General features: G+C 34.5%; 1 protein-coding gene across 3 annotated transcripts in view; it reads right to left on the bottom strand.

The window, feature by feature from the left end:
• Positions 1-22,008, bottom strand: part of SDCCAG8 (SHH signaling and ciliogenesis regulator SDCCAG8) — a 100,217-nt gene that overhangs the window by 71,216 nt on the left and 6,993 nt on the right. For 2 of the 3 annotated variants that reach the window (XM_042811559.1, XM_042811569.1), the window contains exons 2-12: positions 21,072-21,251; positions 20,858-20,940; positions 18,905-19,018; positions 18,375-18,500; positions 17,952-18,071; positions 16,608-16,672; positions 14,047-14,235; positions 11,990-12,128; positions 9,972-10,124; positions 7,164-7,298; positions 3,452-3,568 (exon numbers count right to left, since the gene is read on the bottom strand). In XM_042811559.1, the coding sequence (XP_042667493.1) occupies positions 3,452-3,568; positions 7,164-7,298; positions 9,972-10,124; positions 11,990-12,128; positions 14,047-14,235; positions 16,608-16,672; positions 17,952-18,071; positions 18,375-18,500; positions 18,905-19,018; positions 20,858-20,940; positions 21,072-21,251 (1,421 nt within the window). The remainder of the gene's footprint in view (positions 1-3,451; positions 3,569-7,163; positions 7,299-9,971; positions 10,125-11,989; positions 12,129-14,046; positions 14,236-16,607; positions 16,673-17,951; positions 18,072-18,374; positions 18,501-18,904; positions 19,019-20,857; positions 20,941-21,071; positions 21,252-22,008) is intronic. The other variant, XM_042811578.1, reaches the window with a different exon arrangement.

The following is a 22,008-nucleotide window of genomic DNA, read 5'->3' as shown; positions in this document are numbered from 1 at the left end:
TCTGCTATCCTCAGCTTCAAATTACATTTGAATTTTAAATACAGTATTGAAAGGTTGTTCTCCTGTTGTTTTTGTAGGTTAAGCTTAAAGGCTAAGATTTATTCCTACATAAAATGTTTTCCTCATTTTAAAAGAAAATTTTTAAAGAAAATTTACAGGACTGATTTTCTGTAGTCGCGTTTAACATATTCCAGTGCTTTACTACAAGAAGACCAGTTGTGAAACACTCCTGAACTCTAACAGAGATCCCCAAATTAGCTGGGATTACATAAACCAAGACTACAAACTGTTTTCTGAAGCTTGCAAGATTTTCTAAACCAAATAAAAATGACTTATAAAGAGACAGGAAGCAATTAACAGTAGACTTTTTTTTTTTTTTTTTTTTTTAAATGCAGAGCAGAAAAGAATAAGTGATGCTAATCTGAGGAAACAATGACTTCAAATTTTCAGAAAAATGATTCCTACAGCAAATGCATAAATCAGCCCATGCAGTGCTTCTAAATTCACAGAAAAAGTATCATAAAAGTGAAGACCTACTGTATCAAACATGCCACAATTTTTTCTTCTGATAACAGCTATTTAGGTTAGGGCGTGACTTCTTTCTGATATAGTTGTGCTACTACAACCCCTAGTGTGGACACTGTTTACTGCCGTGAAGGCAATGCACTTTTTTTCTTTTTTTTTTTTTATTTAAAAGCTTGTTCCTAAGAAGGTAAAGCATTAAGTATTTTATTTCATCACAGTCACAACCACAACGGGAGAGCTGAAACAGAAAAAGAGAGGGCAGTAGGTTATGCTACTTTACAATATACTGGCTCAGATGAACAGATGCAGTCTTCGTGCTGAGAAACCGTGAGGTATACTTCTTCCTTGCCCCTTGCACCCTCAATCCTAGGGTTAATCACATCATGATGGATGATTTTACAAAATAGTTATTCAATTTAAAAGGCTGCATTGCTCTTCGGTTCTTTATTTTTATTTTAAGATATATTCGTGTCCAAAGTCAATTACAGGTATTCCCACAAAAGCACCAATATTCTAAATTAGTCCTTACTGAGTGATACAGACAGGAAAAGAGATATCGGAAAAAAGAGGAAAATATTATATATTATGTACATATAATTTCCTTTAACTTTCCTAAATGATACAAATTCATTTTCAAAGAATGTTTTAAATATCAGCTTTTACCAAATGTATACCTGATCATCTCAGATTGCACACATAGGAGTTTCTGACTCTTCTGACAAACCTGGATAGCATTAATCCTTTTTATAAAGTCATTATATACAAACTCAGATACATGTTCAAAACTAGAACTTATCCACACAATTAACAAACAAAAGCACATCTCAAAAAACAAGGAAACTCATTCTCAGTATATCAAAAGTGAATTTGAAATAACATTATTTGCTTTTAAAACAGAAAAATGCATAGCAGCACTGTTTGTACACTAGTATCTCTTAACTTTTAAAATATAAATATGTATTTGTTATGAACAGATGGTGGCCAAGAAAGTATCAACTCTGTCTTAGCCAGAAGGTCAGGTCATGGCTGAGAGACCAAAGAACAATTACTGTTTGCAATTTAGTGCCATGTAAGATAAAACATCTTAGGTTCACCTTTAAATACACTAAGTGTGATCAAGCTGTTTTCATTTTACTTATATGAAACAATTTGCAGTGACACTGTTTGTAAAGCTATGCTTTAAAACAAGAAGAAAAAAAAAAGGAATAAAACACAACTTTTAACACATTAAATAATATTAAGACCTACACAGAACTTTCTTGATTACTAGAGCCTCACCAATGAAATAGCTAACAGACACTGAGCCTCAGTATTTAAAAAAAATAAGTTTGTTTTCCATTGTTTTTTTTCCTACTTTCCTTTTACAAAGGAACCAACTATGGTATTTGAACAATATAGTTATTTACATAATTACTGAACTACTCTAATCTCTACTGGTAGGGATTCTCCCTCCATCACCTTACTGTAATTATATCAAATTACCACATTTTAGTATACTCATTCCCACAATGAATAAAATACTATTATGTCAATACATGAGATTAGAATATTTTGTTCAATTTTGCAATTTGTTCAAAAGGCAATCCTGAAGCAAGTCACAGAACAGGATTTAAAATCCAAGTTGCTTCTTCAGATATCCTATTAAACACATCCTGTTTTATTTGTATGCCAAGATTATGCCAACTCTCTTATCTGTGATATCTGTCAAGGCACAGACGACAAGCCTGCTTTTTGTTTTTCAAAGTGTCCTCAGGCCTAAGGGATGCAGGAGGATAGAAAAAAAAAAAAAGAAAAAAAAACAGAAAAAACAAGCCTGAAAACAAAAGGCTTTGGAAGGCCCCTGCTCTTCTGAGCTATATGATTTTTCAATATATATTAATGAGTTATTTTACCTAATTAAGTTTTTTTTAATTTTATGCATTTTTTTTTACTATAATTTGAATCAATAACATTTCCAGTCCAAACTCATACTTAATTAAGTTAATCAACTTATTGTCTACATGTACATTTTGGGCAACTGGTAAATAAAATTTAATTTTAGAAATACTGCATTTTTTTCCACGTATGTTCTTACACAGGGGCTGATTTGCTCACTTATTTACAAGTGAAAGAATGATTTAAAACTTGTTGGATAGTCTGCTCTATGCACAAAATCCATGTAAAAATTATGCTTTCATGCATCTTATGCACTCCTCTGTGTATTCAAAAGAAATTTACTCTCATGAAAAAAATCACAATTTTGAAGGAATAACTGGAAGTTTGAATACCTAAAGAAAAATGGACAGAACTTCAACAAAAAGGGCACTTCAAAAGATGCAGACTACACCAGTTTAAGCTGTTTGCCAAGTATGTTGCATGTTATCCTAACAATATTCCTTACTGCAGTGGATGTTTTTTTCACCTGTAAAGCATATACTGGTTTTTGTATACAGTATAAGAGACAGTTTGTTTTTTAAACTTTTCTATGAAGCCCAGCATTCATTAGACTTGAATCTTTAAAGAAACTGGAAGACAAATGATCTTCTTTTTTCCTGGTACAGTTAGTTTATATTTAAGTCTTCTTAGTGTTTTGTCAAGCTATATGTATACCTAGTTACATGTGATTTACTTGTTAGAAAAGACTGCATAAGCATATGTATACAGCATATACAATTCAAGTACGTTGTATGAATTCATATGCTAAAGTAATTCTGTATGAAAGCATGGGATGAGTACTACGTAAAACTTAACAAATTAGGGCTGAAAACAAGAATAAGATTACCAAGAGGTATTTACTTAACAGTAACAGCTGGCTTGTTGCCATTAATTCAGAAACCGTTTAACAGTAATAAATGACCACTATTAGAAAAATGAATCATTCCAACTTCCGAAATAACCCTATTTAGGCTTCCAATAACTGCAAAGCTACAGCAGTATCATCTCTTACCTGGTCCTTAATTTCAAGCTGCCTTATAGTTTTTGTTCTGTACTCTCTGAGCTCCTTTTCTGCCTCATCCTTCTTCATTTTGGTTTGATTCAACTGATAGCGCATTTCTCCACACACCTGTTAGATTATACAGACAACATGATCCGTAGCTTGAAGAGCCAGGATTTGCAATGAGATCTTTTGGTGCCCTCTAGAGGTCATTTAAGCGCAAGATTTTAATTTACAGAAATTTTAAGGCTACATATGGTAAATGTTTTTTTACATAAAAAGCAGATCTGAATTCTCTATATAGTGGTTAACTTTGAAATATGCACAGCCTTCTACATTCAATTATATTTGGATCAAGATTTTGCTAACTATAAATATTTATGTTGTAAATATATGTGCCACTAAATACTGTTAAACTACTGTCACTTTTATATTCTTCTCCCATTCTTTTTCAAATCTCAAGAAAGTCTATGTGAACAACCTAGAAGTAAAGAATCTATCATACTCCTATGTAAGGACTGTTTCTTGTCTTGCCAACTCTCTGCTGTTAAGAAAAAAAACATTTAGATGTTAATACATTAATTTTCAAAGTTAGATCAGAGCACTATAGACTTGCTAAAAGTCAAAGATAAGTTATTTTAAAAATGCGAATTTCTACCATATGCACGGGCCAAAAGAAAGGGACTGAAGCAACATTTGAAAAAAAAAAAATAAAGATCATTCTCACAACATCAACAAGTATTCTGTGCTGTTGGGATGCTCACTATCTGAACCCCTCATTGCTTTTACATCTGAAAGGTTGCTTTTACATCTGAAAAGTAGCTTGACTTCAGAAGTCTTGAGGGAGGCTAACTCCTCCCATGTAACTACTCTGTGACAATATTCCTCTCCTATTTCTTGACTTAATGGGTTTTATTTAAATTTATCTGTTAGGAACGGAGAAGGATAGCAGAGAAGCTGTCTCCTTTTCACTTTCCCTGGCTAATTACCTCCAATTTGTGGCTATTTATTTTAACTTAGTAATGAACAAAACAAAAAACAGACCAAAAAAATATGCAAGATTGCTTTCCCTCACAATCCCCAATGAGAACAGCTACTCTTAGAATTTTCTTACCAACTCACACCTGCCCTGCTTATTCTCTTCCACAAGACTTGCTTCTTAAATAGGCACATTTTTAACATGTTACTGGCCCCCTGCACTTCTGTACAATTTCCAGTCACACATTCTACAAGACAAATTCATTTTGACCGTTCAATCGCATCTCTCTTCTCATTTCCATATTTTTTTCACTCTTAAAGAGGTACAGGGGAAGTAAGTATGCATAGATGCAACCATCAGGCACCTTATGAAAAAAAACAATAACAAAAGGAACTGTGAAAAATGCTTGTGTCCAATAGTCTGAGCTCAGGCAGAATTAGCTATGAATCACAATTTATTTCACGCTTTTGCAGAAGTGAACAACCTTCAGAGTAGAGAGGTGCATCAGAGCAGAGAGTTGCAACAGTCTATATTTCTTACTTCTCAGCACAAATTTCCTCCCACTTCCCCACTGGTTGAGTACTCCAGGGGTTTACAACCTATCTGACTCTTCTCATTCCCTTAGCAGTTGTCCCACCCCTGTTTACTGCTTGGTGAACCCCTCCAAATTCTTTTTTAGTTTTTACCTATTATGGTATGCTGAGATAACCTCGCATAGTCAACCTTCCCTTCTGGTTCCCACTGAAATCACAGAACCAGTCTGTACCAATACATCTTCTGATGCTACTTAAAAACACAGGTCTTCTATTATGTGAGCAGGAATTTATCTTGTATCAGAGCTCCACGGCACCTCTTTCGATCTCGTTAGAGTCATAACATCTTACTATTACCCAAAACAACATTTCTTTTCTCACAGAACTGTTCTGACATTAAGATACAGCATCACTTATGAATTAAAAGTATGAGAGGGAAAAAGGATCATTTTCTTGGAGGATAACTTGCTAATTTAGTCCTGTTGCAGATGATGGAAACTACAAAACACTATAAACAATGATACAGGTTTTTATCTGTTTTAATTTTAATTTTTATTTTTTTTTAACATTGAAATGTGACATGCAACTGAAAAGTCCTAAGCAGCAGCTGCACAGACCGCCAATCCTGTTTTTCTAATGGCTCCATTCTTTATACTAAGAATGAACAAACTGTGACCTGTTCCTTCCTCTAAGCAAAATAAAAAACATGCAGCCATCCCTGCCTCTGGCTTCCCTGCTCACAGTACACACTGAATAACACAGAAGGATCAGCAGATGGTGCTGTCCTAATAACTGATTTTCCAGCCTTCTAGTAGTTCAGAATGAAGGTTGAAAAAGAATTCCAGAGAAATCAAAATTTAGTGTTTTTATTAATAGCAAACCAAGCTTGGAAATGAATCAGATGCACAAGGGGATGTAAACATTATACAATCAATGAAAGCAGTCATGGCGATGCACGCTGTCCCAGGAGCTCAACATTAGGACTTTCCTCCAGAATTTTTAGTTGAGCTCAGGAACATGAACACACTTTTCCAGTCCCTCATGACAGTGCAATGAAAACACAGCACTGCCTATTGCAAAGGGATCACCTATTCAGCTTTGTATCAGTTTTAACTCAAGCAGAGATTAGGAGCACAAGCAGGCTATAAAATCGGTCCACCCAAATCAGTACATATTTGGACGTATTGCTTTCATCCCTTACTACCCCACCCTCAAAAGTAGCACTACAGCCATCCACAAGTCTGGTCCAGAAAAGCAAAACTTTCATGTATCAGAAGAGGTAAAACAGATCATTTTTACATTCTTAAAATGACCTTTATTTCTTTGAGTTGAATTTGAATTAAGTTTTCTAGTGCATTTGATGGGCTCTTTGCTGTAAATTTTCTGCATAACTTTCACCTATTTGTAGCAGAATTGGCCACTGAGGAAGACAAACAGCTGACAATCTCCCCAGTGAAAGTGGAGGCCTGAAGAACAAATTGTTCCCCAAAAACCTTGCAATTAACTACTGGCTGTAGGGTTACTGAGCAGCCACAAACATTTCAAAAGGTCGTAACAAATTTTCATCTGCAGATTGTCTATTCTACATGAAATTAGCATCCCCTCATCTTCATGCAGTTGAATTAATTCCTACGATAAAAAAATAACTGCTGTAACAAGCTATCATTCCCCATTATAAGCTTCAGACTGCATTTTTTTTTTTTATTTCTCATGTCATAACATTAAGGCTCTAATGGGTTGAGAATTGTGCAGTATAGAGCACCCCAAACCAATACAGACAGACCTGATTTGCATATAATTTTTTTATACTGTATGTATATAAAACAGATCTAATATGTATTTTAAACAGTAATTCTTACATAGAAGAAATATTTCTTTGTAGAGTGCTTATCATCAACATTAGTAAAGAAGTACACTGCAAAGCATTTCTACAAGTACTTGAAAACCTGTAATTACAGGACAGGGTTGAATACTATGCATCTTATTTATACCTAATACAAATTATAATCAGAATTTGCATAGTCTGTGAAAAAGGAAACTTAACTTTTGAATCACAAGACACAGAAGTTCTCTTCTGTAAAACTTTACATGGAATCTTCAGAAGACTTTACGTTTGTAATCACGTGCTCTTTACCAATACAGAGAAAAATGAGAAACAAAAAAAAACTCTCATCTTCCAAGTCACAACAACGAGGTAAAGCAATGTGCCTACCTTGTTCATCTCCATTTCGTGAGATGCAAGCTGATGTTGTGATTCTTCTAACTGGTTAACCAGAGAATTCTTTTCCCTTGTAACTCTCTCTACCTGAGCCTCTAACATGGCAACATTCTCAGACATGGCAGTCACCTGCAAAATAAACAAGAACACAGCAATGATGAAATTCAGCCAGCTACAGATTTAAACCCTGTAGGACTTTCTCCTTGAAAGTAACTGTAGCTGTATAGACAAAATATACACCAAGAAATGCAAGAAAAAGCATAAATTAGAAATATAATAAAAATATTAACCAAATACAACTAAATTACTTTAATAATTGGTATGTTATTTTGAACTAATTTATCATGAGGTCATGTATTTGAAACTTTCCATTAGTCAGATCAGTCTTCAGAACTTGCTAACGTGATCAAAGTGTCATAAGCACCTGGTTGCAATACTTTTGCAGCTATGGAAGAACTATTTAACACCTTCTTGTCTGTACTTACACGGATTGGTTTCAACAAAACAGCATTCCCCCAACTATCTTTTGCACCAGCAAAAAGACAACTGCCACTGTAAGTATACATATTCAATTAATTCCAAGTTCAGACAGTACTTTCGCACTGAAAAATCAAAGCATAACACAAAAAGCATATAGAAGTAGTATGCTAAAATTTTAATTAATTCAGATCAAATTTTACTGAACACTGGAAAAAAATGTAACAATAAAACAGAGACAGTGACCCTTCAGCTATTTAGCCCTGAAGCTTACTAATGTAAGTGGAAATAATGGTGTCTGACAGTTCTAGGTTAACTTACAGGAATTCAAAGCCAAACCTAGAGGATTACATATTTGTAACTATTCTTCACTTATTATATATCCACCTGAATTTTGGAACATGCTATTTCTTTCCCTCAAACAAATGACTTCTTAAAGAAAGTGATAAAATACTCACATAGCATACAGTGCATCAAGTCAACCCTTACTTCTACCATTTCATTTTCCTGAAGCATAATAGCTAGTTGAATAATACTAGACTTAAATCATACATATAGATCATAGTTTTCTAGAAAGTCACTCTGTATCTTTCTTAATTACTAAGAATGACATCATCATAGTATCAATATGCAACATTTAATGTGTATGTGGGATTTGGAAAAAAAATTGAAAAGAAAAAGACAGACTACAACTCCTAAGACTTCAGATTAGTTTCAGTAAAACACAGCACAGCAGTTTGTGATGAAATACAAGGTGATGTACTGACATGAAGGAACGAATTATTCTGCTGAAAAAAAAGTACAACATGCTTGTTGAATACTCTGTATTTTAGAGTGCATATTCTGCTCTGAAATAAATCTAAATGACTAAAGATGTAAGCACAGAATCATAGAATATACGAAGTTGGAAGGAACACACAAGCATCACTGACTCCATCTCTTGGCTCTATACAGGAACTCTGAATTTCAAACACTCCTTGAACTTCAGCACGCCTAAGGCCAGAATCATCACCCTGGGGAGCCCCACTCCAGAGCCCAAACATCTGGCCTAATTCTGCTGAAGAACTTTTTTCTAATCCCCAACCAGACCCTCACCTGACACGGCTCCATGCCATTTCCTTGGGTCTTATCATTGTAACCAGAGAGCAGAAATCAGTGTCTTTGCTCCCCTTGTGATTAAGCTGTGGCCACCGTGAGGCTTCTCCACAACCTCCACTTCTTCAGGCAGAATAACTCAAGAGATCTCAGTCACTCCTCACATGTCTTGTCCTACAGACCATTCAGCATCTTCATAGCCCTCCTCTGGACACCCTCTAATAATTTTGTCTTTAAGGATAACTTCCAACAGACAGCAATGACTTAAACAAAAACCTGCTTACTGCTTAAGGACGGCTCACTGTCCGCAGTTTAAGTTTTAATTTCTATTTGCCTTGCCAACAGATCTATGAAGACCTCTTGTAACAGCTTACTTTTAAAAATATTCAATCCTCATTACTGTACTTAATTCTTGTTTTTATATCTAGAATTGGACTCGAAGACTTTAAATTCCTATGACAGCTTCAGAATATTATCTCACAATACCAGAAATACAACCATATTTCTCTTAGTTCCATGCTATATATGGTCATATTACTATTTGGCTTATTTCTAAAAAGAGCCAATAAATACAGAAAAAAAACCTACAGTCAGAAGAGAAATTCACTGTATTATTCCCAAAATTCCACCATAAAATGATTGAAGATGCTCTAAATCCAGTGTCCTACAGGTTTACTGATGTTAGGATGAAGTTTCCTCTGTATATGTTACTTGGCAGAAAACTCTTGTGCTTTATACTCACATTACACTTGGATCTAGAAGTGTAAAGCAAGATTATGCTACAACAGTCAGTCAGTCTCGGTCAGTCAGTCTCAATATAAATAACGTGAGAGGTTCTGTCTGAAAGATTCCATTAATACAAGGTTGTTTTATTTTGCTTTAAACAAGATTCCTCCACATTTCTGTAGATGGGCAAATTAAGTGTTGATCTCTCTAAAAAATACCATATTAAAATGCAATTACAATACTGTAGCTTTGATATATAATGTAAGTATTACGTAGCACAAGGTCCTAACCTTCACACATACAAAATTTGGAACGTTCAACTTGACAACCTAAATACTATTCCTTATAAGAAGCTAGGAACAAATCACGCTTTAAAGTAGAGTTGGAACAGATTTACGGAGATCGAAAATTCAAAATAGAAACAAAATGAAGGATGCCCAAACAGAAAGTTTAGAGAAATTTTATGCTCCTTGTATATACAAATAGGAAAAATCATATGCATACCATTGCTGCCAAGTTCTCCCTTTCTTTCTTCATTTCTTCCCGCAGAGCTTCTTTTTCTTCAGTCCTCTTATTGAGCTGGACAGCTAGCTCCTTTTCAAGACGATTCTTCTGGCGTTCCATCTCACTTTGCAGTTGCTCACACTGAACTAGAGCCTAATAAAGAAAAATACAAAAACAATTAGGTTTCTCTTACTCAAAAAATAAAACATTAAATTACTGCAATATGTATCTAATGTGTTCAGAGAAACCAATTCACTATTAGGATAGTTTTTGGGTTTTTTTGTTTGTTTGTTTTTGTTTTTACCTTTTAATGTAGTTATGATGTTTATGCAATCCCACCTATTAACATCTAGAATAGGACTAACAAATTGAAAACAGACACACATTTATTTGTATAAACATGCCCTACTGTGATTTGTAATTCTAAATGCATCTCTAAATGCATTTAGAAGTCAGGGCAAAGAAGAAAGCACTTGCAGGGTATATTTTCCAAATAAGAAGCTGTCCTTCTACAGCTGATTACTTGCCTTTCATTTAAAACTCCTGAACGCACATCTGTAGAACCAGCCTCCTATACCCAACTCCTCTCAAACTTCTGTTTTTACTATATGAGTAGTTCAAAAAGTTATTCTCTATGAAATCTATGCGGAAAACACTCCTGGATTTACTGCAGCTAAGCAAGTTTAGCCTCTCCAGATCTCCTCCTGCCTCTGAGAACAGAAACAACTAAAAAAAACAGGAAAAAATGATGCTTTTTAAAAAACAAATACCTGAGGTCAGATAGTGTGACAGGATAATCAAACTGTAATAAAGTGGGCTTCTAAATGCTACCCCCTCACATTTCTCAGGTGGACTTTTCTAAGTGGTTCTTCGATACTTACAAAAACAAACAGCCAATTTGTGCTTCCCAAGATAAATACTAGTATTTGTAAAATAAATAAATAAATAAATACACCAGTCAAGCAAAAAGCCACCATACAGAACCGCTTTTCTCATATGAAAGACTTAAAACATTACTAACGTGAGCTAATCTGACTCATCATCTCTCTGTTGAGTAAAAACTTGAAGCTGCAATAATAACATCTAACAAGTATGTAGGATTTCAAGCTCTTACAATGTTTTCTCCTACGAATCACAGACTCCATACACACATCCCTACAGCACTGGATAAGTAATATCAACCACTACTGCTTATTTGGTCATTAGAACCATTACATCAATCTTACCCAAAAACAAAGGCACTTCATTAAAAATAAGCATACTTAAAAACCAAATAATTCAATAATGATTAAAAAAAATAGAAACATCCCCAAACCACAACCACTCAATCCCATAGTAATTCACTAATAATACAGTAGATGTCACTAAATCTCAAAGAAATAATTTAGATCGATAATTATAGTAACTAGGGCTAGCATAAGCATTAGATCAAAACTGGTTTTGTCGTTACTATTTACCCCGTGCCAAAAGGTTCAAAAAGCTTTTTTTTTTTTATTTATAACTCTGAAGATGAGAAGTCCTATATAATAACTAATCAATTCTTGCCTTGCACCAATTTGAGGTAAAACTAATTGCTTATAAATGTTCCAAATATACTTTCAGGAGCAGTTCATAAATGTGATATTACCTGTGTGACCTATTGTAGGGCACTGCCTTAGCAGGGGGGCTAGACTCAATGCTCTCTTGTGGTCCATTCCAACCCCCTGACCTTGTGATTATAATTATCTTCCTATATGTTGTAAACGCCTTTGAAAAAAATTACCTTTCAGTTTTTATCATCTAGCTCTGAAACCACTTAAGAATTTAAATAATGGCCTCAGAATGCAATACATCCCACAGCTTCGGATGACAACTTAAGAATCCAGAGTTTGCGTTACTGCTCAAAAGTATTCACAGTTTGAATCTACCACATCAGTAACAAAGGTATTATGCACACATTCTCTCATTAGCTTGCAAACTAATTCATATTTATAGGAGTTTGGAATACTCAAAAGCTCTAATCTTTTTGATGACTTTACCTTTGTTTTTTCTAAGTTGGCCTCTTCTGTCATTTGCACAGCTTGTTTAACTTGCTCATATGCATTAGATTCTCTTTGCTGCATCTCTTTCATGTTTCGCCTCACTGAAACAAGTGCATCCATCAAATCATCTCTTTCTCTGCACGTAAAAAAAAAGAAAGAATATATTGCTTTTGTATCTTCCCATAAGTAGGGGAAAAGCAGGTGTATCAGATAAACAGATATTTACAGATAAAACAGATATTAACAGATAAAAGACAAAGATACTAAGTGAAGCAAGACTAAAACCAGTACAGGTTAAGCACAAAAGACAGAATACTCCTAGTATCTGCTGAGCTGTTAGTATCTATCACTTGCTATTGGTCTTATGCTTCAGGATGGACTGTTAGGGAAGCTACCAGTAAATCTGGAAGAAATCGGGTCATGAATGTGCTGAAGCCGAGTAACATTACAAAATATGAATCCATGTTTAAAAAAAAAAACTCTATAAAATATCAGAACAAAGCAATATGGCATTACCCTGCCATTACATGTAAAATAGGAAGGAAAAATCATTGAAAGAAAGGATTTAAGTTCAAAAAATAATTCAGATTATTGAATATATCAGGACAAAACAGTAGCTCTTTGCTACTGTTACTATAACTGAGCTAAAGAAAAATACTCTTGGATTCTACACTTCTGCACAACTTCTTTATTAACAAAAACTAAGCTCTATATCAAACCATATCAAAATGAGTAAAGTTAGATACTTAACTATTCCACTGTTTTTCATATGGTGAATGCTTTTCAGTTCTGAGAGAATAATTGTCTCCATCTATTTACAGAACAACTAGATTGAAAATTGCTGCTGTTTTGTCTGTGCATCTGCTGCATTGAATGGTAACACAGTTCTGCGTATTCATTTCAGCAGCATTTGCACAAACTACTTAGTCCTTGTGAAAATATCTACTGTAGTATCTTTGTTTTAATAACTTCCATAAAGAAGATGATTTCAGATGTTGCTGAGAGATGGTTTAAGAGGAAGAAATAAATCAGCTCAAATCTTTTGTTTCAAGCTGCCCTGTAACACAAGGTGACAAAAATGTACTGGCTGAGTTTCCATAGTTTCTGTGACAACAGTTACTTTAAAAAAAAAAAAAAAAAAAAGTAGATTTGGAAACATGATTTTTCAGCAACAGAGAGGTTTCCCAGAAAATTCTTGGACTTGTGACAACAGAAAAATACATGAATCCTCCCAGCATCCATATAATATATAGAGATCACATCCATTTGTCAAACAGTATGTATTATGCCCCTTCAGACTTCTCACTTCTAATTGACCCACTACCTCCTCTTCAGCAGAATCATTCTAAAAGTCTGGAAATCCTAAAAATCTCCATGTATCTGACAATAGACAGATGGTTGTTTAACAAACTTTGAGAAAGCTGCAGTATCCTGTCACTATTACGAACAAGGAAAAATGGAGAGATTTCTGAAGCGATGGACTAGCAGCATTTCTTTTAAAAAAAAAGTTAATGCTTTCTGAATTACTGTATCTCATTACAAAACACATATACTGTGTTCAGTTTGTGCAGTTATTTTCTAAACTCTTTAAATAAAAGCCACAATTTAAAAACAGTTGCTGAAAATAATTTAATTTCTTTCTGATTTAAAGGAAGTTGCCTTGAATTAGTTAGCAAAGTATTCCATCCCAAAGTCTGAACCTATTAAACATATTCAAGGAAAACAGGGATTTCTCTGATAGAGTGAAAGGTTTACTTGTAGAATTAGCACAATAAGTACAAGCTAGCAGCAGTCTGGTGGGGGAAATCCCAAGGGATCACAATTATAAGATGAAGACTAACTTTCTTTTGCATTTGAAATAAGAAGAAAACTACCATGGATTTCACAGTGGCTTTGACCTACACTCATATTCTGCCATTAATTTTCATATTAGAATCTGAACTTGGGACTCCACTGCCTTGTAAATGTCTCTACAAATACAACCACATTATAATCTATGTGGTTTAATGTAAGCAACTGTTACTTCATGAGAAGCTAAATACCCCCAAACTTACTTCGTTACTCTCTCAATGGCCTGCATGTGAACATTAGAATGTGTCTGTGCCAGAATTGCCTCCTGCTGTGCACATTTGAGACAAAGACCACCAACTCGACTAGAATTTGTGGCTGAAACAAGTGATTTCTGGTGTTTTAACCTTGCTTCCAAATCTTCACATGTCTTCTGAGATTCTGAAAGGTGCTTCCTAAAAAGAAGAAATAAAGAAAAAAAATTTGAGCAACACCCAAATATTTCTACAAGCTACGCAAAATATAACAATAAATGCAAAAAAGAATTTTTCTTTGCTGTAATAAATTCCATAATGTACATTATTTTACACATTTCAGTAGCCTGTGTAAAATCTTAACAGAGAAATAGCAGTTAAACTGTCCCAACAAAATTACTAATAGATAAAACAAAATTAAATTGTTTCATCTGCTGTGACAGAAAATAGTAAAGCCACATGGAAAATTTTAGATGCAACTTGTAGTCTTACATTTTTCCTGAACAGAAAAAAAAGGATTCATTATCAAAATAAACTTTGTAAATGCATTTATACAATGGCTATGCAAATATTTCAATATCCTATGAAAATGTATTTTTTTCTTGCTCTTATTGCTAATATTAACAGTAGCTCCTCTTTTCCACGCTACTCTCAAATTAGCCAGCAAGTGACAATTCTCTTCCTAGAGAAAATCCAGCACAAGTCCTTTACAGAGAGAGTGGTGAGGTGCTGGAACAGGCTGCCCAGAGAGGTTGTGGATGCCCTGTCCATCCCTGGAGGTGTTCAAGGCCAGGTTGGATGGGGCCCTGGGCAGCCTGGTCTAGTATTAAATGGGGAGGTTGGTGGCCTTGCATGTGGCAGGAGGGTTGGAGATTCATGATCTTTGATGTCCCTTCCAACCCTGGCCATTCTGTGATCCGTGATTCTGTGACATTCACTCTGATCACTCCAGGGATAAACTTGAGGTCAACCCCAACGCCAGAAAAACAGGGCAAATTCTGTACTTCTCTCTGAAATCTATACCAGGTTCTATAAAGAATTTTCTCTAGAATTTCCAAGCATCTGTCATGGCAGGAAGAGCTCAGTAAGAATGCTGACATCAGGAAGTTCCAGACAAATGCACACTGTGCACATAAAGATCTATCTGACAAATTGTGCAATGTATCCAAAACTTTTGGTTTGTTATGCAGACCATCTGGGCAGCATACACATACCAAGTCTGACACATTCTGGCTGTACTGGATTTACTGAGCACACAATATGCATGCTGTACATATATTTCCTTCTGGGAAAGCTTCTGTGTACTTTTTTCTTGTTTTAGTAGTAGGTCTATTAAATAGAATACACTATAGCCTGGATAGAATTTGCCCTGGGTATATCCTTGGACAGTCATGGCACAACAGACCTATTATTAAGAAATCTAGGGCAGAAACTGATGAGTCCTGTGTAAATTCATAACTAAAGTTAAAAAAAAAAATAGGGATGGTTCCATCTGAAAACAGTACAATTTTGCACTTGAAAGTGCAAAATCACCAGATCTCAAGTGTTTCAAAGCACTTACGCTTTCAAAGATCACACCCCTTAGGAGGAAGTGAGAAGTTTCAAGAAGTACCTTTTGAAGTTTTCAGATGATTTCAACCTCTGATCTTTCTTTCGGAATATATTTAACACTAAGCCAAGAGGGGAAAAAAGCCAAGAGGCGAGGTAGCTGAAATTTAAGATTCTCCTATACTTTGACTAGCACAATTGGCTTTGTACACTTACAATTTCACCACTGCAGATAGCATATTTAAACCAGTAACTCCTTTTGCACACAAACACATGTAGAATTACATAATTTTAGATAAATTGGATTAGAAATTATCTGGGGAAAAACATAATTAAACAGATTCGGCAGCAGTATCATGAATGCAAGTACACAAGAAGTTTATTCCAGAACACCAAATGCCACAGCGTTGGCCTCTACTGCTGCTTTTGCTAATCTGCTGTCTATAATGAAACCACTCGTTTAGAGTGCATGACCTATTTTCAAATATTTTTATTTCTGAAGCTATGCAGGTTACATGACTGGAAACACAGCATGCATACTTCAGAACTATTGTTGCCCTGTGCCAAAATCATTATGTAGCCTAAACTAGCTCAGAGATTCCTAAAATTTTTGATACCAGATATTAGAAGAAGAAAGTTAATTGTGAAAGAGCTCACATAAATTAAAACTTCAGCTTCTTTTTTTACTTTGTTTGTATTATCAGAGCAGGCACGGAGTCTCCATAAGGAAACCGGACAAAGAAAAAAAAAGATTTCATATCAAGTTTTGAGGCTCAGTAACATCTGTAAATACAATTTGACATAATTTATTGTATGGCAATACATACATTTTACAACAATGCATTCAATTATTTGAGAAAACACTAATAAATCCTTTAAAACCAGCTTTCAAGCAAAGTACTTGAAAACATCACATGTAGTCTTTAACCACACTTAACTAAATTCAAATGAAGAATGCATCATGTTAGGAGTTGATAATATTTCTTCAACCATAATTTTAAGAAAAAATAAATATTTCACTCTACCTTAGAGATTGTACTTGGGCATCCAAGATATTGATTTTATCCTGATAAAGAAGTTTTAGTTTCTCCTTTAGAAAAGATGGAAGAAGAAAAAAGAAGAAAAAACAAAACATAATTGGGTCTTTTGGTTTGTTCTTTGTACTGTTTTTACATATAAATTTAGACATTAGCCATATTTATTCTTTTTCCTTGAAGATATAAACCTGTTAAATCACTAGACTCAGAGAAATCTAAGCATTTCACATTACTCAAGTTGTGAACTTTAACAAAAAACCTCCCATTTCCTTAGTTCTACACAACTTGCCAGTTCCTCATATGATATAAATTCCTACAGCTCCACAAATGTCAGCCATCTACAATAATTTACAAAAATTAATGATCTTATCTCAGCTTTCCTTTCACTCTCCCACAACCCTGCATAAATAAAAGATTCTTCAAATAGAGGAGCTATTTTTTCATAATATGATAATATGCTCCTACTACCTGGGACTCCTATTACCAAGAAACAAATAAATCAACCACAGCAGTGATAAAATACAAGGATGATAGCAAGCCAAAGAAAGCATCAGAAATTTAGCTCACTATGATGCTTAGAAAGAAGTCACAATCACTACAATACTCCTACTTTAAATATTACTGAGGGAAAAAAGTGCATTTATTGTAAAAAACTAGTTGTCAAATTGGTGTTATTGATAATTGAATATGTTTTCAGCTAAACATGTGCCAGAAGCATGACTAAAAGCATCCCAAAACTTTCAATTAGTCCATGGTTTTTTTTCCCCAAAAGATGGCAATGTCACCTAGTTCCTTTAGAGCAAATAAATCTAGAATACTGTCCCAAACTAAGGAAACAGGATAGGCTCTGAATCACTAAGGGTTCTTGGTATCTCTAAAAGCACAACCAGTGTAATTCAGACCAGGGAAAACAGACTGAGCAAAGCCACTTTTGTACCTTACTGACCCTACTCTGCTCCAGAAGTAGGAAAACTCATTGCAAACAAGCTTGTCTAGAGGCCTGCCTAAAATACAGCAGCTGGTTTCCATCTGTTTATGGGTTGTGCTACTGCCAAGAACCTCCAAAGTACAGTGGAGCCATCACTGACCTGATATTCTTGAACCAAGACTTATCTCTTGGAAATCAACACCTGCAGCTACAGCCTAGCATCTGCGTCTAACTGGAGAATAATATTAATTAGTGAATGACGAGGAGATAAGGTTTAAGAGAATAAAATTTGATCTCAAATTAAGGTTCAGCCAACCAAAACTCCTTCCATAAATTTATCACAAAATTGAAGCAATAACAGTACTGAATGCTTTTCCAAAAGTAAAAAAAATCCTAATACCAACCAGTTCTACATGCCATTTTTCTACTTCTCCAACAGTTTTTGTAATCAAAGCTGGATCTCTGTTATATGCTGATGATGATATAGAAGGTTGATGCAGCTTCACGTCATTATGCCTGGAGTTCTGATTATTTGCCAAAAACAAAAATGTGTTAGTGCTTCAATTATAATTATGTACGCTGTATTTTTAAACAAACATTAATTATGTAAATATTGAATGTTGTAAATTTAATTACAGTAAAATATAAGAACCAGTACACAAGTTCATTAGGTTAAGGATCTGTGATGACACAGGAATTCACATTTTCAAACTGTCATTTTGTTTTGACTAAAATTCAGTTTGAAGATAATCATTTATATAAGCTTTCCTTAATAGGAGTTATTTTGCTGAACCCTGGTTAAAACAACAAGAGGAATAAAAACTTACTGAGGTATCTAGAAGAGCTTGTTCTCCCGAGGTATATTCTGCAGCCAAAAATTTCAGTTTCTGATGGAGGTCTTCATTTTCAAGTATAACTACTCGAACCTGATCTTTCATCTCAGACAACTCCTCCTGTGAGACAGAGAAACTGCATGTAAAAGGTTCCTTAAGACAATCATCAACCTCTTGAGAACAAAGATTAGATTAATATTTTCAACTATTTCAGGTTTTTCAAAAAAAATCAGAACACTCAAAAAAAAAAAATCTGTATAAAAACAAGTTACAAAATAATCATTTCTTAAAAAATACACTTATTTGTATTTGTAAGAAGAAATGAAAACATCTTTGAAGGTCCTCAAACACCACATAAACACCAGGATGTGCAACAAAGCTCGGTGTTTATTGAACTGTGGTTTACTCATTTTTGGTCATTGAAGCAATTTATCTCAAGACGAAGCACAAGCTTTCTTTAAAGCAACTCTTCATAATTGGGGGATCAGGGTTTCAGTAGCTGAAATATATTATGTAATAAATACCTTGTAAAACTTCACTTCTGCTTCTAAATGGTTAATGTACTGAGACTGATCATTAATTCTAGGAATAAGATCAGAAGGGTCTGGTAAGTCTTCTGTTGCAGCTTTTGGGGTTTTCTGAAGGAAGTAAAGAACAGTGTGTGTTATTTTCTGGTTTACCAATTACTGCAGTAAGAAGTCACATGCACACAGCATACAGCCTATGCTTAATAAAAGAAATACACACCCCACCAGGTACCAGGTCATGAGAAAGGGAGAAACAGCAAGAAATTCTAACCCTAAATATGCCACTTCTGCCAAAACATATTACTGCTTGAGTAAGCACATCTATAGAACATAAACATCAACCAATGCCCAAATGAAATTCACACACTATTTATTATTCATTTTAGACAAATGTTGGAGGGTATTTTCTTCTGTGAAATGAATATTGAAATATCTTGAATTTTAATTGGTATGCATCAAAGGATACACCTCTAAATGTTAGTTAATAATTGCTGCAGAAATACGAGTATGTCTGCAATTTTAATAGCCACAGAGAAACACAGGAAGATGTCTAACAAATATTTATCAAAGAACGTGAGATTTTAAGATTCTATAACTTCACAGCATTTACAGCTAAGAACAATGTACAAATTAAACAAGAGTATAACTAAATCTATTATTAAAATACCCTTAAAATCACAGTTGAAATGGTTTCACAAAAAACATAGTCTCTCTTTTATCCTATTAGCAAGAGTCCTTGGCCATCTGAAAACAGGATTAATTTAGAGTTGACATTACACACCTATTTTGCATATTGTAATTCATTCTGATCTAATTAATTAGTCTTAAAGGTCCCAGATGTAGTTTTCAGGAATTAACTGAACAGTCGGACACCTAAGTCTCCCAGACCTCATAAAAGATTCAGAAACCTACATCTTTGTATTTAAAAAATTATTTTTAAATATTCACAATCAAAAATAGAAATAAATAAATAAAAACATATATATATACACATATATAAATAAATAAAGCATATATATATACAGATATATATTTTAAAAATTCATGCTACTATGGGGTAGCTATTACATCTTATACACAAAATGTGCATCTGACAAGAAGAGTAATTGGTGGAAGATGTTTTATGTTCAACAGCAAGCTTCTAAGATTCCCTGTCCAACATTTAAGATAAAAACTTCAGGTTTTAAAACCAGAACTCTGTGGCAGGGGGGTTGAAACTTAATGTTCCTTGAGGTCCCTTCCAACCCAAGCCATTCTATGATTCTATGCTGACATTTAAATGAGAATAAATAATCAAACCAGCAAACGCAACAGAAATTCTAGCAACAGCCTTTTTCTCAAATTATACCCAATATAATTTTTGACCATAGTAAAAAAAGCGACCCTTGTTTCACCCAGAACTGCAGTTGAGATAAATACAGGGTTTTCCAGAACCATCCAGAAAAACACAAAGTAGACACTAAATTTGTAACGTAACCCACCTTGGCTGAGTGCATGTTCTGAGAGCAATTCTGCTGCAAGGAGAATGAATTTGAGAAACATGCATAACAAGGCCCTTTCCACTTAGTAAACTAACTATGGCAGAGACCACTGCATTTTGGTACATACTTGGTGCTACATGGATTGACCATCCAGTCAATCCCAACCATTTTCTAAAAAAAAGAAAAAAGGATGAACTTGCAGTGGAGTTAAGATGATGAGAAAATAAAGTAACGTGAACTGTCACCAACACACATCATGATCAACTAGATGGAAATGCCTAATCAAGTATCTGAGATTTTTCTTCTGCTATGGCCATAAACATACCAAGTTCAGATCATATCACTGAGAATCAAAATTTCAGATTGTAAGAATGGTCCAGGAGCTCTAATTCTTCCAGGACAGTAGAAAACATACCACAGCATGCATGTCATTCGTTCAAATAACACAAAGAGACAAGAAGAAACATACTCGGAATTGCATCTTCCTCCTTGATGGAGAGGCTTCACTTTCCATCTTCTCCTGATGTTGCAACAAAATTTTAAGTTGATTAACTAGGAAGAGATTAAAAAAAAAAAACACAAAAAAACACACTGGTTATAAGCAAAAATATTGATAGCACGAATGAATAAATTTAATATTGTTTGTAACATTTTTAATCTGTTTGCCTTCAGAGTAATCTTACCTGCATGACTGTGCTGTAGCTCCTCCCAGGGTGGATCGCCACTGTTGTCACTGCATCTATCCACATCATCACTGCCCTTGTCCACAGAGGACTGGTCAAATCCAACTTTATCCTTATTCTCTGTGAAATGCCTTTCCTCCAAGGCATATTTCAGCTGATGGATACTTTCATTAGCACGCTCTGCAAATAATCATATCATTAGCCACAGCAGACAACATGAAAGGAAATATTTTAAGTTGCAAAAAACTGTGAGAACTAAATGCATTCAGCAGCTGTCTAACTTGACTCCTTCATCTTAAGCCAGCCACTGAAAGCAATTACATAATGCAAACAGCCAAAACTACGACAGGTCACAACTTGAGGAAACAACATTTACTACATTTCTAAATAATAAGTTACAAACAGTGTCAGCCTGTCAATACAACATGACTTCACAGCAGCACAAGTAGCTAGTATTAAAAATTGCTACTACAAAGCTTCAACTATAGTCAAACCTTACTGCATTTCAAACATAATGCTCATTCTATATTTCACATAATGCACAGGATCAGTCTCTAAGGATTGGTTTAGTGATTTCTAATGGTGACACCTTACATGACAAAGCAATGCCTCATATAACTGAAAAATAACTGAAATAAAAATTCAGCAAATGCAGTCAACATAAAACAGAGATTAAATAAAGACATTTGACTTCTGAATGAGTGTAAAAAATAAATAATGCTCATTCAAAATAAAACAAAAAAACACCTGTTTCCATATACACCAAAATACTCTATGAATCCTTTCAAGAATGGACTTGGTAGTGCTACAATAACATTCTTTTCTCATTTTCAGTGCATTGAACTTATTTTCTTTTTTATCTTTCTTTTTATTCTGCTAACTTCATAAAAATAGAAAACCATAAATGCCACATTATACCAATGTACCTGAACATTAC

The sequence above is a fragment of the Centrocercus urophasianus genome, unplaced genomic scaffold (genome assembly GCF_019232065.1).
Source record: "Centrocercus urophasianus isolate 14NV4802_14NV808 unplaced genomic scaffold, USGS_Curo_1.0 seq_10, whole genome shotgun sequence".
Taxonomy (NCBI): domain Eukaryota; kingdom Metazoa; phylum Chordata; class Aves; order Galliformes; family Phasianidae; genus Centrocercus; species Centrocercus urophasianus.
The sequence above is the reverse complement of the archived record's forward strand: the minus strand, read 5'-3'. Positions and strand labels throughout refer to the sequence as shown.